The 19,048-nt window shown below is 38.7% G+C and overlaps 1 protein-coding gene across 1 annotated transcript in view; it reads left to right on the top strand.

Moving 5' to 3' along the window:
* LOC150039311 (uncharacterized) overlaps window positions 1-19,048 on the top strand; it is a 37,616-nt gene that overhangs the window by 16,073 nt on the left and 2,495 nt on the right. Inside the window, exon 10 of the mRNA XM_090327821.1 lies at window positions 3,253-3,352. Within this exon, the coding sequence (XP_090183947.1) occupies window positions 3,253-3,352 (100 nt within the window). The remainder of the gene's footprint in view (window positions 1-3,252; window positions 3,353-19,048) is intronic.

The following is a 19,048-nucleotide window of genomic DNA, read 5'->3' as shown; positions in this document are numbered from 1 at the left end:
GATACATTTTTTGAAAATAAAATATTAGGGAAGATGACATGGATTGAGTGGTAGAGGCCTACTTAGCAAGTGTAAGAACCTGATTTCAAGGGACTGTAACACAAAAATGGAAGAACAAATGAAGGGAAAATGATACATTTTCATACCCTTGAGATCTAAAAACAGACAGCATTTAAAGCCAGTTAAAGGTGTCTTCACTAAAGTACTTCCATTGGATATAGGAACTGGAACATCATTTTGAAATCCCCCCTTGATGATCTACTAATCTGCTTTTCCTAATGTTGCAAGTGTATTGACTTGAACATGTATGAAGTTTCAGTGGCTCTAGTTATACTTCTCTAAAAAATAGCCGATGGAAACCAGGAAATCCCGTATATGGCAACCCAGATAATGGATTTTTGCAATGGCAGTTTGGTAAAACGAAGAATGTTAAGGCAAAGTTAAAGCAGTAAGGGATTACTAAGTAATATGTGTATGGGTGTGGCTGTCTGTATCTGTGTCTGTGTCTGCCTCTGTCTCTATCTCCCTTTCCCTAAATGAGATAGCCCTCCAATGTACATTGGAGGGCTAATGTTAGGAGGCTTTTAGCTATATTCATTAGAAGTCAAAGAAATAGATCCTTCTTACCAAAATTTCTGAGAGGTCCAGTGTGATCCCCAAGTAAATATTGCTTTGGCTAGGGTTTGGATCTTGAAAATAACCTCAATCCATATGGTCCTTCAATGGGCAACCTCAACACCACTTGAGACCTTGGTAGCAAGACAACACTTGAGGTAGCAGCTACAGCAGCTGAATCAAGATGGATCGGAGTCAGAGTCGTGGTCATGGCAAGAGGTAGCAAGAAGGATGATAAGGACAAGAAAAGGAAATATGAAGCACCTGTACCAACTAGAGTGGAGAAATAGAAGAAAACGAAGTGACCAGATGCTGCCAGCAAACTGCCACTGGTGACACCTTAAACTCAGTGTCGCTTGAAATAACTGAAGTTAGAGATAATTAAAGATTATCTTCTCATGGAAGAAGAATTTCTTAGAAATCAGGAACAAATGAAGTTATTAGAAGCAAAGCAAGAGGAGGAAAGATGAAAGGTGGATGACCTGGGGGGGACCCTGATGTCGGTAGGCACCTTGGAAGAGGATCACTGATGACATTTGTGCCATGGTGTCCACATCTGTGGGCTCTGAGCACTGTGTCATCATCCTTTCCATCCTGGACAAGAACCTGCTGGAACCAGGCTGCTCAGTCCTGCTCAACCACAAAGTGCATGCGGTGATAGAGATGCTAATGGATGACACGGTCCCCCTGGTCACAGTGATGAAGGTGGAGAGGCTCCCCAGGAGACATATGCAGATATGGGTGGCTAAGACAACCAAATCCAGTATATTAAGGAATCTGAGGAATTGCCTCTCACTCATCCTGAATATTATGAAGAGATTGGTATAAAACACCCATCATTCTCTATAGGCCACCTGGCACAGGTAAAACTGTTGGCTAAAGCAGTAGGAAATGAAACATTGGCCACTTTCTTGAGAGAGGTGGGCTCACAACTTATTCAAAAGCACCTAGGCAACGGGCCCCTACTTGTATGGGAATTGCTTCGAGTTGCAGAAGAACACGAACCATCCATTGTGTTTATTGATTAAATTGATGTCATTGGCACCAGAATGTAAGATTTGGACTCTGGAGGTGAGAGAGAAGTTCAGAGAACCATGTTGGTGCTGTTAAGCCACTTGAATCGTTTTGATTCAAGGGGGGATGTGAAAGTGATCATGGCCCCAAACCAGATAGAAACTTTGGATCCAGCACTGATCACACCAGGCTTCATTGGCAGAAAGATTGAGTTCCCCCTGCCAGATGAGAAAAAAAAATAAGCTCACCTTCCACATTCATAAAAGCATGACTGTCCTGGCAGACAACGTGACTCTAGATGACTTGATCAGAGCAAAGATGATCTCTCTGGGGCCAACAATAAGGCAATCTGTACGGAAGCTGGGCTGATGGCCTTGAGGGAACACAGAATTAAAGTAACAAATGTAGACTTCAAAAAATCTAAAGAAAATCTTGTTTATTAAAAACAAGAAGGCACACCTGAGGGACTCTATCTCTAGGAACCACAACTGCCTCAGGAAAGTGATGGGAGTTTTCCTAGCTCTCCACTGGGAAGCCATTAGTGCCTGCCCAGTGGAAACCATGGGTCAGATGATTTTACTAAAAATTCCCCTTTGTCTTAGGAAATGTGGCTTGTAGGTCTCACATCTGGCAATCTCTATTGTCTATGCTGTGCAGCACTCTGCTTCCCAATAAAGTGCGTTTTTCAGAAAGAAAGATAGAAAGGAAGAAATGAGGAAGGAAGGAAGGAAGGAAGGAAGGAAGGAAGGAAGGAAGGAAGGAAGGAAGGAAGGACAGAAAGGAAGGAAGAAAAGAAGAAAGAAAGAAAGAAGGAAAGAAAGAAAGAAAGAGAGAGAGAGAAAGAGATAGAGAAAGAAAGAAAGAAAGAAAGAAAGAAAGAAAGAAAGAAAGAAAGAAAGAAAGAAAGAAGGAAAGAGAGAAAGAAAGATGAAAGAAAGAAAGAAAGAACACATCAGCCTCCACCCTAGACCACTGAATTGGAAACTCTGGGATCTGTGAACCATGGTTGAAGCAGTTCTGCCAAATGAATCTTGTTGGACATGTCCACACCTTTGTGTTTCTGAATGGAGGAGAAACACCAGCCAGTATGGTTGGGAAGTATTGCAACCTGTTCCCTGCCTGATATGCATGTTGTAGCTGTAGGGAGCCTCTGTTACTAAAAGGAATAACACCAATGTACAAACAATCAAAGTTCATTTGGGGGGACGATGAAAACTAAAATAGTCTATAAATCTGAATGAACTCATTACTGTTTGTCCAGACAGTAATTTCTCAATCTTAGCATTACTGATATTTTGAGAAGATAGTTATTACTTGGGTAGGGAAGAGAGGACAAAAACATCCTATCATTCTTCCTAGATTCATATTTATTGTAGGGTGTTTAGCAGCAGTCCTAGATGTGATTAGCACCTGCATCCATTTGGTTGTGACCACCAAGTATGTCCATATGTTACCCAGTGTCCTCTGGGATGAGGGGTATAGCTGACTGTTAGAGCACTAGAGCAGCACGTGGAGGCCATGGGGGTGGTGCAGAGCAATGTAACATATGTACACAGATTTAAACGTATGTATTGATGAACTCTTCTCTTTCTGAACTAAAAGTATGTATCTATCAATTTTTAGAATGATTGTATTCTTTCGGCTTCTGAGGCTCATAACACTTATGAGGATCTTTCACCTTGCAACTCAGAAAAGATATCTAGAAAAATTAATCAGAAGACTGGTAAGTGGGCAGGACATGTTTGCTTCCCATCCTGGTAAAAGTTTTAGGTAGCAATATCAAATTCTTTGTGGTTGACTTCTGTTTTACAGCTTCATCATTTTTGTTCCTCTCAGGTGTCTGGCAATAAGAGACGATATGCCAAGGATGGATTTGACCTAGATTTAACTTACATCACTGGTTTGTGAAACTTAACTGTTGATTGACTTCTCTTAATTATATTACTGTTTTTTGAAACTTGTCATGTGATTGACTTATGTTTAATCCACATTTTCCTTTGAAGTAAGAATATTCCCTTTGATTTTCCCAAACTACAATGTTTTTTATCTAAGGCACATTGGTTTGTGCTTTTTGTTTTTGATTTGTTACTACGTTGGCTTCTTTGGTGGTTCTGGGAAAAGAACTCAGTCTCTTGCTTGCTTGGGAGGCTCTCCTACTTCTGCCACACCACTAGCACTTTTTATGTAATTGTTATTTTCAAGGTAGGCTCTTGCTTTCTGTCCCAGCTTTTCTGAGCTACAGTTCTTCTACTTGTATGCCATTGTACCAAGCCATTTATTGAGATGAAGTCTTTCCATGTTCCTCAGATCTTTGCCTCCTGAATAGCTGATTTCCAAGATTGAGCCAAAAATGCCTAGCTTTTTTGCTTTCTCTCTCTTCTTTTTTGTTTCTCTTCTTTCTTCCTTTCTCTGTCTCGCTTACCTTCTCTTCTTTCTTCTTTCCTTCCTTCCTTGCCATACTCTCAAAGTATTTTTCTCAATGATTTCATAGGCTACTGTGTTATGGTAATATATTGGTAGATTACATCTGGGCACAGGTAATCTCATTCATTTCAAACCAAGTCTCCCTAGTGGTTAGACAGTAAATACGATGCAATTTTAAGTGGCTCCATTAAAATTTCACTTATTATTTATTCAGTTTTGTTAGCTATCTAAGCATCCAAGAGAAAGAGACCTTAATCTTCTAAAATCCCAGAGAACAAGTTCATTATCCATGAGGTCAGGTTTGCTAAGGGAAGACGGCTTCAAACACTAAGTTCCTGTTGAGCCTAAGGATATTATGATATTGCATAACTTATTTATTTACTTTTGTATTGTATTGTCAGTCCTGGGGCTTGAACTCAGAACTTGATAACTGTCCTTGAGCTTCTTTTGCTCAAGGCTAGCACTTTACCAGTAGAGCCACACTGCCACTTCTTGTGTTTTCTGTTTATGTTGTCCTGAGTAATCCAACTCAGAGTGTTTTTGCATGCAAGTCAAACGCTCTGCCACAAAATCACCTCCCTAGACTTCTATTGCTTCATCTTAATGCATCATCTTGGTTATGTCACTATCATATCAACTCTTCTTGTACTCTGAGAAAAGAACCTGGATAGATGTACAAATAATTTTTGTTATTATTGTTGTTCCCATCTGTACTGACTTTCCTAATAGGGATTCTTTTGCTTTCCAGACCGTCTTGTCGCCATGTCATTTCCATCCTCTGGGATACATACATTCTATAGGAATCCAATGCAGGTAAGCATATTTGTGCAGCACAGAGTGAACTCTATAGACTCAAGAGCTTAGTGTTGACCCAGGCAAAGCAGTGTTCTACCATTTTATTCTTTCTGGTGAGAAATCATAAAAGCATGGTATCAACTTGCTTTTGTTTATGCGAAGCCCTGGAGGTCCTACTGATTCGTAAGAGCACCCATTTATTTATCTCAAGATAGAGTGGTTTGAACATTTGGATGGGGCTTAATGGAGTGGTTCCAATGATTAGGTACAGGACTGGCTACTTCACTGGGCTGATCTGGGCATCTCTGATCAGTTGCCGCTCCTCTGAGGACTGGCTAATCTGAATTGGCTTTTCTGATTGCCTCTCTGTTATTATGTCTCTTCTCCCAGGCAGCTAGATCTTGGGGACCATTGAGATGGCCTTAGGAACAGCAAGCAAATGAATGTAATTACATTAAGACTAAGTCTTCAAGTGAGTGTGAGTGGCCTTGAATTCATTAGCTAAGACAAAAATGAATTACAAAAGCAGTCTGGATTCAAGGATCAGAAAATAGTCTCCATCACAGGATGAGAGGAATTGTGTCCCCATATGTAGTCTTTCAGGGAGAAGAAAGCCATGTCTAAAAATATATATGTTCTTTCACATAGATTCCCTGATAATTAAATAAGGGAAATCCCACTTTTGGCTCTGTAAGTGACTAACTTAATTTTAAGCCCCTTGAAGCTCCTTACTAAGAAAGCACATAAAATTTGGGGTTAGGGATATATGTACGTATGTATTCACATACAGTGAATTCCTGTAGTAATTCCTACTGTTTTTCCTTAATGAAATATAATTGGAGATCTGTGTATGGGTTCATATATAATGTATATACATTCAGTGGTCAATGACAGGAAATGCTCTGATGGGTGATCACTCAGTGTGTGAACAGCAATGAATGTACTTGAAGTAAGTTCCTGGAATTCTCAGCAGCTTCATCCCATAAGAGTACTGTTGTGTAAGCTGGGCATCAGTTATCCAAACATAGCCTCAGGACTACAGGTCTCTTTCCCCACACAAGGCAAATAATAAATGCTCCACAACTCTTATGAGACAAGCGAGCAAGTCCTAGTAGTAGAGTGCTTTCCTAGTATGCATGAATACCTGGGTTCCATTCCTTGGGATCACATTCACAGAAAAAGCCAGAAGTGGTGCTGTAGCACAAGTGGTAGAGCCCTAGCCTTGAGAAAATCCAAGGAGAGTACCTGGCGCTGAATTCAAGCCCCAGGATTGGTAAAAAAAAATAGTGTAAGAGAAAATGTAGAACCTCACTCATCATCAGAAAAATGCAGGTAGAAACCACAATGTGATAGCACTGCAACATTCCACAAGCATGACAATTATTGAATAGTTAAGAGGTAACACATGCTAGTAAACTTGTGGAGAAAGATGGCCCATGGCAAGCTATTGATGATATCAATTAGCATAGACATTCAAGAAAACAGTGTGAAGATTCTCAAACAAATCACACTTCAATGATCTTGGGATCCAATCATACCTCGACTGGGTATTGATGCGACTTAAAGAGATCATTATGTGGCAGAGACATATGTACCCCTGGTTAAAAGCTCACTGCTCAGCAGTGAATAGCCAAGGGATGAAATCCACCTCTTAAGTTTCCATTCCAAGGTGAATGTTGTGGCACCTCTACATGATAGTGCATTGTTTACTCCTGCAAACAACTGTCTTTGTCAATAACACAAAAGGAGAAGTTGTATGTTAATCAAATAAGCCAAATGGCAAGTATGGAATATGTGAAATAAAAAAACATTGATCTCAATGAAGGTGAGCCTAGACTAGTGAATATCAGAAACTTGGGTGAGTCAGAAGGAGGAAGGTTTGGACAAAGGTTGATCAATGAGCAAGAGATTATAATGACATAAGAGGTAACTTTTCGCTGAGCTGTTACACAGTAGATTGATTACACACAACAGCATTGTGTTATATATTATTAAAGAAGAAAGGATTTTAAAGTTTCACTATGATGTTATCTAATGCTTGACATAATAGTTGTATTTAACCTGATTTATGTACATGTATGTATGTGTTTTTGTATGTGTATACGCATATACATGTGTGTGTCTCAAAATCTCATGTGATACTTAGTAATCTGCATGACATTTATTCTTCCGTATGTATCAATAAAGAACAATACGGTACCACATACCTAGAAAAAAGCCGGAAGTGGTGCTGAGGCTGAAGTGGTAGAGCTCTAGCCTTGAGAAAGTCCTAGGACAGTGCTTAGGTCCTGAGCTCAATCCCAGGACTGGCAAACAACAACAACAACAACAAAACAATTGGTGTTTAACTGAAAAACCATCATTATGTAATGCATGCTTATATAAATAAACCTTTACTGATGCAGACTCCACATTGCCCTCATCTTACATTTGTCTATTAACGCAATTATGTATGAGGGCATGCAATGAACACCACTATGAAATTGTTGACAATGTTCTGGCATTTATAATCACTTTTTAAACACTGAAAGTGTTCTTTTGATTTTTGATTGCCATAGATCAGTTTTAATGTTTCTTGAGTTTCTCATAGAAGAATCATATGGTAGGTCTTTTGTAACTGAGTTTCTACCAGCAAAAGAAATTCTAGTTTTGTGCCCTGGTTGTTCTTTTAAAAATAGGATTAATATTTATGGATCTATGGAAAATGCACGCACAGAAAGTATAGTGTTATATACTGCTCCAAAGTGTCATGAAATGCATTATATTCTGCAAATCCATTTGGTAGAAAGGAAAACATGCAACTATGACAAAATAAAGCTGGAGGAAGAGATGTAAATTTGGCAGCTGGAAGTTTTTGAGTGGACATTTTATAGCTCATATGACTTTAAATATTTGAGTTTGAAAACAATGAGGGTAAACATTGTACTTTGTGTTGATCTGTACATCATAAACATAACACTGAACAAACTTAATTCCTGAGGAGGCTAATCAGGTCATATGTTCCTGCTTGTCCTTCAAAGGGAAGAAGGTTTCAGCATTGTATTTTGAACAACACTGAATATAGAAAGAAAAGGGTCAGAGTGCAGATGCGTGGAACACAGCCACAGTTACTGGAGAAACAAACACAGTGAGGAAGCATCAACAAGTCTGGCCACTTCTGTATGCAGTCAGACCATGTCCCTTTGCCCCTAAGTCAAGTAAAAGCTACTTTTGCTGGAAAATACAATGTGTTCTTGATCTTAGCCATGCTCTCTTGTAGTCACTTCATAGATATCTAGGGATCCAGGAAGAACAGGATTTATAAAACTGCAAAAGGCAGACTGCTTTCCAAACACAATGCCTTTTCTTGTCATCTTGAAGAGAAAAATCCAGAACTATAAACACTGGCCAGGCCTCCAGACACAAAGGCTAAGGGCAGGTCATTCAGACTGAGACTTGGACAGATTTAACATGCCTACCTTAATGCCTCCAGCACCTTCCTGTTTAATCTGAGGGTCTATCTGGAGATAGACAAGGATTAGAAGGCATGAATGTTTGGCTGCTTTGTCCTTCAGAACAAGGGGGGAGCTAGTGTATACTCTTAGGTCAAAAGAAGCATTTCGCAGACTTGAAGAAGAAGAAAATCAGAAGATTAAAGCTGTGACAAAAGCGTTTTCCAAAGTAGAGAGCATGTTTTACTAGTATCTTTAAGTAGTTGTACAAAGGAGCCGCCTTCAACAATATAGTTTATGAATGTATTTATCTTTTTTAGGAAGTGGCTCGTTTCTTCAACACCAGACATCCTGAGCATTATTTTGTATACAACCTTTGTAGTATGTATATCACTTTAATATATTTGCTACTGTAGATATGTAAGAAAGTCACCTTGGGTATCTTTCATTTAATTGTAAATATTACATAGTAAGAAGTCAGATCAGAAATCTCTGTATTGCGCTGGTGCTGTGTAGTAGGAAAAGTGAGCTTGGCAACACAACATTCCCTAAGAAAGAGATGGGTCAGTGAGAGCGAAGAGGCAGACTTACAGAGGAAGTGCTCAGGAAAGATCTGCTCTTATGCTCAATCAACTCTTCCTGCCTTTAATGCCAGATTGTATCACAGACAATTCAGCAAGTATGTTCTATGATCCACCAGAAAGAGTTGGTGATGAGAACAAGGCGCGTGATGAGAAACGACAAAAGAAAACAGAAGAAAGAGAAGAATGTGCCCCCGGTTTCTCTGCTATGTCTGTCTTCAGTTTTTCTCCTGTCTAGACATAAACACCTGTCTAGATTTTTTTATGGTGGTGTGGGGTTTTTTTGTACTTTATTTAGGGTTAATATATAGAAGGATTGCAGTTAGATTTTTTTTAGGTAATGGTTACTTTACTTCTCAAACCATGATACCCCTTCTCATGTTTTTGTCTCCCTTTCACTGTCCCCTGATTTCCCAATCATGATTTTTATGTACATTTTTATTGCATTTTATTGTCAGAATAAACATTTAATGATATTTTCAGGGACTGAGCATTTAGACAGCACCATTAACCTCTGCTTAGTGGTACCTATGTAGTATGATAGAATAAGCAGTCTAGAAGATAGAATAAGCAGAATGCAGGATGATAGGATATGCAGTCTAGAAGATCGAATAATCACTCTGTTAGAAGGTTAAAGGTAAGGAATATGAAGCATGAGCTGATTTTAAATTACTTGGGATGAAAAAGTCTTTAAGGACAAGAATCTGTCCCTAATGTCCTTCATGTCTCCTTGACTCTTTTGTCCACTGGTCTGCCTGTGTTCCTCTCAGGACCTTTGTGCTGGTGATGTTAAAAATCCTTTTAGAACAATGGAAAGGAGATAAGAATTCCTAAGAGAAATTTTAAACTTCGTTCCTAACTTTCATGTCAGTAGGCATACAGCTCTGACACATATCTCATTTCTTTCAGGCGAACGGTCTTATGACCCTAAGTATTTTCATCACCGTGTGCATAGAATAATGATAGAGGATCACAATGTCCCCACTCTTGAGTAAGTCTGATGCCACACAGATGGTCAGAAAAGCACTAAATTCACTGGGCTTGAAATTTGGGAATGAATTTTAATTAACTAAAAATTTTTGTTAAACCAGAGAGATGGTTTCATTTGCTAAAGAAGTCATTGCCTGGTTATCCAAGGATCCTCACAACATCATCATAATTCACTGCAAAGGTGGAAAAGGTAATGATGCTTTCCTTTCTGTCTCCTTTGTAAAAAGATAGTTGAGAATAAATTTTGACAGGCAGTAGGAAGATACCTACTGCTACTCCTCAGATAGATTCATCATTGCTAACATATTAATATTGTGTTTAAAGGATGAAAGAAGCAAAGAATACTAAAAGGAAAATAGAGAAGGGGAGGGAAGAACAAAGGAAAAACTAATGTAAAGAAGGGAGGACAATGAGCTACTTCCCTTAATTGCTGATTATATGGGTTTACCCATGTATACCTGCCTCCCCCAAACAGTGTTCAACTTCCCGATGGTATTGCATTTGTATCTCATTTGCAGCGATGCCTTTTTCTTCTTTAGCTGACAGTGCTGCACTTATGTATCATGTAAATGTAATACTTTCCTATTTATATACAATGTGGAATGCTGAATGAAGCTAGTTAACAAATGCATTCTCGCCTTGGGCTTTTAAGATGCTCTTCCCTGTTACCTAGTGACATTGAGAATTGTTTCACAAATCTGTTGGCCACTTTAAGGTTTCGTTTTCAGAAATGTCTTTCCAAGTACTGTGTCCTACCACACTGCCTTTTGATTCTTGGGAGTGTGGGGTGATTTTGTATTGTTTCTTGGCATTAATATGGTCGGAACCCAAGGCCTCACACGTCCTGGGGCCCTTTACTACTGGAGCCACTTACATTCCTCATACCTGTTTGCTTTAGTCATTATTCACATTGGTTCTCACTTTTCATCCTGAATCCAGAAAGGCCTAGACTGTGACCCTCTTTAACTTTTTCACACACTTGGGTTCATGGATACATACTGTGATGCTCTACTTTTTACTTGAGAAGAATTCTTGTATAGATTTGGGCTTGCCTTGAATGACAAACCTCCCCATTGTCTATATCTGAATAGCTAGTAATACAGCCACTACGGCTGGCTGGCTTTGTGTTTTGTGAGCATTTGTTTGGTTTTGATAGAGTCAGGATTTCCCTATATAGTCTCAAGCTTGTTATCTTCCTGCCCTTGCCTCTGTGTGCTGAATGGCAGAAATGGCCACCATACCTCCCTCTTTGTCCTGCTTTAGGAAAGGTTAATGTATTGTCTTGCTATTTGTGTTGTTTCTTAAGCCATTTTGGAGATTCTCTGGTTCCATAGCGTATACCTCTTTGCTCAGCTGATTATCTACTTTATTTTTAAAAAATTTAATGTACAGAGGAGTTACAGTTATATTTGCCAGATAGAAGGTGCCAAACTTCTCACACATCTATATCCCGTCTCATGTTTTTGTCCCCATTTCCCTCTGCCCAACCCCTCCCCTGATTTTTCCCCTCCTATATCAAATACACAAGTAAACATCTAGATAATATACCAGGTAACAAAGTGGGATACTGTAACAATACGAGATTAACCAAAGGGCAACACAAGAGTAGAGAGAAGAACATGATACATTACAATAACAGTCACTTATAATTAAGCTCTTGTTTCCATGTCCTGGTAGTCCATTAATTTGGCCTCATCCTATATGGCATTATGTGTGTAGGATTTGAGCTACTGTGTTCCTCAGCTAGGGGCAAAGTAGATGTGTACTAATTATTACAAATGGGAATCCATTGAGCCTATGTTTCTTTCAGTATTTCACTTAATATGATTTTTTCCAAGTTTTTGCATTTCCTTACAAATCGTGTAATATCGTTCTTTCTGATGGCGGCATAGAATTCCATTGTGTATACATACCACATCTTGGTGTTTCAATCTCTACTGAGGAGCATATGGGTTGGTTGCATACCTTTGCTATGGTAAATATTGTGGCAATGAACATTGTTGTGCTAGTGGCTTTAGTATGTCCTTGTTTCTGGACTATTAGGTAAATGCCAAGTCGTGGAATTGCTGGGTCATGGGGTGATCTATGTTTAGCCTTTTGAGGAACTGCCACACTGCCTTCCATAGTGGTTGAACGAGTTTGCACTCCCACCAACAGTGTAGTAATGATCCCTTCTGGCCACATCCCAGCCAGCATCTGTAGTTATTGCATTTCTTGATCATGGCCATTCTAACTGGAGTGTGGTGGAATCTCAAAGTTGTTTTGATTTGCATTTCTTTTATGGTTAGAGAGGTTGAGCATTTCTTCATGTGTCTATTGGCCATTCTTATTTCTTCTTCCGAGAAGACTCTAAGTCTTGGCCAATCTTTTTATAGGATGGTTATTTCTTTGGAGCTTAATTTTGGAATGATTCCTTTTTTTTAGCTATAGGTATATTTTAGATATGAGGCCTTTGTCTGTTGTATAATTAGTGAAGATCTTCTCTTACTCTGTGAGCTTTCTATTTAACCTGCTACCTATGTCCTTTGATGTACAGAAGCTCTACAATTTAATGCATTCCCCTCTGTCCTAGCTATATTTAATTTTTTGTGCTTGTTTGGTCTTTATTAAGAAAGTTTCGACCTGTGCCAGGGGGACTTAGTGTATCTCCCATTCCTTCTTGTAAAGTTTTTAAGATCCATTTGGAACTAATCCTAGTATAGGGTGACATAGAAGTACCAACTTTAATTTTCTGGAGGTGCTTAACCAGTTCTGCCAGCATCACTTGTTGAAGAGGCTGTCTTTCTTCCATTCTATTTTTTGGGCTCCCTTATCAAAGATTAAGTGGCCATAGGTTTGTGCGTTGATTTTTGGGCCTTCAATTTGATTCCATTGGTCCTCTGCCCTATTCTTGTGCCTGTATCAAGTTGTTTTGATTACTGTAACTTTGTAATAGAGTCTGAAATTTGATATGGATATTCCTTCGGAGTTGCTCTTTCTGCTATGTAGGGTCTTTTATTATTCCATATGATATTGTGGATTTCTTCTTCAATTTCATTAAAGAATGACATTGGGCTATTGATGATTATTGCATTGAATTTGTACATAGCCCTTGGCAGGATTGCCATTTTCATGTTGTTAATTCTTCCAATTCAGGAGCCTGGGAAGTTTATCCATTTCTTCAGATCTGCTTAAATTTCATTTTTCAGGTTTTTAAAGTTTGCATCATAAATGTCCTTTACATTCTTAGTTAATTAATTCCTATGTATTTTATTTTCCTTGAGGCTATTGCAAATGGAGTTGCTTTCCTGATTGCTGCCCCAATCCCCTCATTGCTGGTATACAGGAAGGCTGTTAATTTTTGAGGGTTAATTTTATACCTGCTACCTTGCCAAAGTTTCAAATCAGCTCAAACAACTTGCAAGTAGAATCTATAGATTTCTTTAAATAAAGAATCATGTCATTTGCAAAGAGGGCAAGTTTCACTTCCTCTTTCCCTGTTTGGATCCCCTTTCTACTTGCTTCTTTTCTTATTGCTCTGGCTAGGAATTCTATACTATGTTAAAGAGAAGTGGAGAGAGTGGGCATCCTTGTCTCATTCCTGAATTTAGTGGAAATGGCTTTAGCTTTCCACCACTAAGTATAATGCTAGCTGTGGGTTTGTCATACACAGCCTTTATTATACTGAGGAATGTTCCATGGATTCCTAGTTTCTCCAGAGCTTCTAGCATAAAGGGGTGTTGGATCTTGTCAAATGCCTCTTCTGCATCTGTTGAGACAATCATGGAATTCTGGCCCTTGCTCCTGTTGATGTGTTGAATTATAGGAATTTACTTGCGTCTATTGAACCAGCTTTGCACCCCTGTGCTGAATCCTGTTTGAGCATAGTGCATAATTTTTTTTTCGTAGTGTATAATTTTTTGAGGAGTTGCTGAAGATGGTTGGCCAGTATTTTGTTGAGCAGTTTTGCATCAATATTCATCAAAGAGATGAGTCTTTCTTTGATGAGTCCCGATCTGGTTTTGGGATGAGGGTTAGGGGGGCTTTGTACAATGAGTTTGGCAGAAGAGTGTTCACTTTCAATTTCATTGAAGAGCTTGAGGAGTATTGGTGTGAGCTCTGTTCTGCTGGCCTCATAGAATTCAGCTGTGAATTCATCTGACCCTGGGCTTTTCTTGGATGGGAGGTCTCTTATTGCCATTTCTATTTCGGGACTTGACATAGGTCCGTTTATTTGGACTAGGTCTTCTTGGTTCAGCTTGGGTATGCTAATATTGGCGAGAAATTCATTCATCTCTTCTAGATCCTCAAATTTGTTGGCATAAAGTTAGAGATGTATTCCATTATGATGTTCTGTACCTTGGTAATTTCTGCTGTGATATTTGCATTCTTGTCTATGATTTAGTTTAATTTTGTTTTGTTTTGTTTTGTATTTTGGGGACCTCAAATCTAAAATATATCAGCAGCTCAAAAAATTGAATGATTCCAAAACTAATCTCCAAATTAACAACCATCCCATTAAAAGATGGGCCAAAGACTTAAAGAGAGTCTTCTCTGAAGAAGAAATAACAATGGCCTATAGACACATGAAGAAATGCTCAATATCTCTGGTCATAAAAGAAATGCAAATCAAAACAATTCTAAAATTCTACCTCACTCTAGTTACAATGACCAGGATCAAGAAATCTAATAACAACTGATGCTGGAGGGGATGTGGCCAGGAGGGATCACTACTACACTGTTATTGGGAGTGCAAACTTGTTCAACCACTATGGAAAGCAGTTTGGCAGCTCCTCAAAAGACTAAACAGAGATCACCCCATGATCCAGCAATTCCACCACTTGGCATTTACCCAATTGTCCAGAAACAAGGACATACTAAATCCACGAACCCAACAATGTTCATTGCAGCACTATTTACCATAGCAAAGATATGGAACCAAACCAGATGTCCCTCAGTTGATGAGTGGATCAACAAGATGATGTGGTGTTTATACACAATGGAATTCTATGCTGAGGTCCGACATAATGACATTGTCCCACTTGTAAGGTAATGGAAAGACTTAGAAAAAATCGTATTAAGTGAAGTAAGCCAGACTCAAAGGAACATATGCTCAATGGTTTCCCTCATTTGTCACAATCAGTAGAAACCTTGGGCTCTCCTAGCAGAGATTTACATAGAACAAAATCTAGTAAGCACCTCCAGGATGTAGAAACAAAAGCCATATAATGAGTGATTGTTGTCCTTAATGTACCATGTTATGTCTCATCTCTTTTGCTGTCCCTTGGTTATCTCATATTATTACAATATTTCACCTTGTTATCTGATATATTTTATATATACTTAACTGGTCATTTGAAATTGGATAGGGAAGGGAGGAAATCAAGATGAATGGGGGAATGGGGGAGGGAAATGGGGACCATGACATGAGAATGGTATCAAAGTTTGTGAAGTAATGCACTTTTTATCTGATAAATATAATGTAACCCTTCTATCAATTACAATAAAAGATGTATGGAAAAAAAGAATCATGTCATCTGCCAAGAGAGAAAGTTTCACTTCCTCCTTCCCTATTTCAACTTCCTTTATGTTTGGCTCTTGCCTTATTGCTCTGGCTAGGAATTCTAATACTGTATTGAACAGGAGTGGAGAAAGTGGGCATCCTTGTATCATTCCTGATTTCAGAGGAAATGGCTTTACCTTTTCTCCATTTACTTTTATGCTAGTTTGTAGGGTGGTCGTGTAAGATTATACTGAGGAATGTTCCATGATTCCTACTTTCTCCAGAACTTTTTGCATCAAGGGGTGTTGGATCTTGTTAAATGCCTTGTCTACATCTATTTAGATGATCATGTGATTGTTGTCCTTGCTACTTTTGATGTGATGAATTATATTAACCCACTAGCATGTATTGAACCAGCTTTGGATCCCGGTGATCAGTCCTGTTTGATCACAGTGTATAATTTTTTGATGAGTTGTTGAAGTTGATCAGCCAATATTTTGTTGAGCAGTTTTGCATCAATATTTATTAAAGAACTGGGTCTCTGGTTCTCTTTCTTTGATGAGTTCCTGTCTCATTTTGACATGAGGGTTAAGCTGGTTTCATAGAATGGGTTTGGTAGAGAGCCTTCACTTTTAACTTCATTGAAGATTTTGGGGAGTTTTGGTGTGAGCTCTTCTTTGAAGGCCTTATAGATTTCAGCTATGAATCCTTCAGGTCCTGGGCTATTCTTGGATGAGAGGTCTCTTATTGCTTTTTTTGTTGTTGTTTTTTATTGTAATTAGTAAAAGGGTTACATGATATTTGCCAGATAGAAGGTGCATTAATTCACATACATTGATACCCTTTCACATGTCTTGGTACCCATTTCCCTCCCCCCCCACACTCCCTCCCGTCTTGGTTTTCCCCCCTTCCCTATCAAATTTCAAATATCCAAATACAAATAAATTCAATATATCAGATAACAAAGTGAGATACTATACCAATATGAGATAACCAAGGGATAGCAAAGGAGATGAGAGACAACATAGTACATTAAGGACAACAATTATTCATTATATGGCTTTTGTTTCAATATCCTGGAGGTCCTTTCAATTAGCTTCACATTATATGGCTTTATGTATCAAGATTTTGCTCTATTGCAGATCTCTGCTAGTAGAGCCCAAGGTTTCTACTGATTATGATGAATGAGGGAAACCATTGAGCCTAAGTTCCTTTGAGTCTGGCTTACTTCACTTAATATGACTTTTTCTAAGTCTTTCCATTTCCTAACAAATGGGGTGATGTCATTCATTCTGACAGCAGCATAGAATTCCATTGTGTACAAATACCACAACTTGTTGATCCACTCATCAACTGAGGGACATCTGGGTTGGTTCCATATCTTTGCTATGGTGAATAGTGCTGCAATGAACATTGTTGTGCTAGTGGATTTAGTATGTCCTTGTTTCTGGATGGTTGGGTAAATGCCAAGTAGTGGAATTGCTGGGTCAAAGGGGAGTTCTATGTTCAGCCTTTTGAGGCACTGCCACACTGCTTTCCATAGTGGTTGAACGAGTTTGCACTCCCACCAACAGTGTAGTAGTGATCCCTCCTGGCCACATCCCCTCCAGCATCTGTTGTTATTCGTTTTCCTGATCCTGGCCATTCTAACTGGAGTGAGGTGCAATCTTAGAGTTGTTTTGATTTGCATTTCTTTCATGACCAGAGATGTTGAGCATTTCTTCATGTATCTATAGGCCATTTTTGTTTCTTCTTCAGAGAAGACTCTCTTTAAGTCTTTGGCCCATTTTTTTAATGGGATGGTTGTTACTTTGGAGATTAGTTTTGGAGTGATTCAATTTTTTGACTTGTTGATATATTTTAGATATGAGGCCTTTGTCCATTGTTTGGTTGGTGAAGATCTTCTCCCACTCTGTAGGCTTCCTGATTAGTTTACTAGCTATGTCCTTTGCCATACAAAAGCTCTGCAGTTTAATGCAGTCCCACTTATCCAGCCTTTCTCCGATTTGTTGTGATTCTTGGTCCTTATTAAGAAAGTTTCGACCTGTGCCAAGGAGGCGTAGTGTATCTCCTATTCCTTCCTGTAATGTTTTCAGTGTGTCAGCTTTTACCTCCAGGTCTTTGATCCATTTGGAGTTAATTCTACTGCAAGGTGACAACGAAGGATCCAGCTTTAGTTTTCTGCAGGTGCTTAACCAGTTCTGCCAGCACAACTTGTTGAAGAGGCTGTCTTTCTTCCATTCTATTTTTTTGGCTCCCTTGTCAAAGATTAGGTGGCCATAGGTCTGTGGTTTAATATCTGGGTCCTCAGTTCTATTCCATTGGTCTTCAGGCCTGTTCCTGTGCCAGTACCAAGCTGTTTTGAGAATTATAGCTCTGTAATAGAGTCTAAAGTTTGGAAATGAAATTCCTCCAGCGCTGTTCTTTCTGCTAAGAAGTGTTTTTGCTATACGGGGTCTTTTATTATTCCATATGAAATTTTGAATTGCGTTTTCTATTTCTTTAAAGAATGACATTGGGATATTGGTGGGTATTGCATTGAATTTGTAGATAGCTCTTGGCAAGATTGTCATTTTCACAATGTTGATTCTTCCAATCCAGGAGCATGGGAGGTTTTTCCATTTCCTTAGTTCTGCTTTAATTTCCTTTTTTAGGGTTTTAAAGTTTCCATCAAAAAGGTCCTTTACATTCTTAGTTAAGCTAATTCCTAGGTACTTTATTTTTTTTATTTTTTATTTTTTTATTGTAATTAGTAAAAGGGTTACATGATATTTGCCAGATAGAAGGTGCATTAATTCACATACATTGATACCCTTTCACATGTCTTGGTACCCGTTTCCCTCCCCCCCAACACCCCCCACCCGTCTTGGTTTTCCCCCCTTCCCTATCAAATTTCAAATACCCAAATACAAATAAATTCAATATATCAGATAACAAAGTGAGATACTATACCAATATGAGATAACCAAGGGACAGCAAAGGAGATGAGAGACAACATAGGTACTTTATTTTTTTTGAAGCTATTGTGAAAGGAGTTTCTTTCCTGATTATTGCCTCGTTCCTCTCACTGTTGGCGTAAAGGAAGGCAGTTGATTTTTGAGGGTTGATTTTATAGCCTGCTACTCTTCCTAAGTTTTGAATCAGCTCAAGGAGCTTGGGAGTATAGTCTATCCCACTTTGCAGATGACATGATTCTGTATTTAAAGAATCCTATAGACTCTTATTGCTTTTTCTATTTCATTACTTGAAGTGGGTCTGTTTAGTAGATTTAGATCTTCATGGTTCAGTTTGGTTATTTCAATATTTGCTGGAAATTCGTCCACTACTTCACATACATTGATACCCTTTCTCAAGTCTTGGTCCCCATTTCCCTCCCCCAACTCCCACCCTCATCTTGTTTTTGCCCCTTTCCTATCCAATTTCAAATAACCAAATAGGCATATATACAATATATCAGATAACAAAGTGAAATACTATAAAAATATGAGATAACCAAGGGACAGCAAAAGAAATGGGAGATAACATAGTACATTAAGGACAACAATCACTCATTTTATGGCTTTTGTTTCTATTTCCTATAGGTCCTTTCATTTAGCGACATACTGTATGTCCTTATGTATCTAGGTTTTGCTCTATTGCAAATCGCTGCTAGGAGAGCCCAAGGTTTCTACTGATTATGACAAATAGGTGAAACCATTGAGTATATGTTCCTTTGA

Source organism: Megascapheus bottae, unplaced genomic scaffold (assembly GCF_031878675.1).
Source record: "Megascapheus bottae isolate mThoBot1 unplaced genomic scaffold, mThoBot2.hap1 HAP1_SCAFFOLD_40, whole genome shotgun sequence".
Lineage (NCBI taxonomy): Eukaryota > Metazoa > Chordata > Mammalia > Rodentia > Geomyidae > Megascapheus > Megascapheus bottae.
This window is presented reverse-complemented; position numbering and strand designations above follow the sequence as displayed.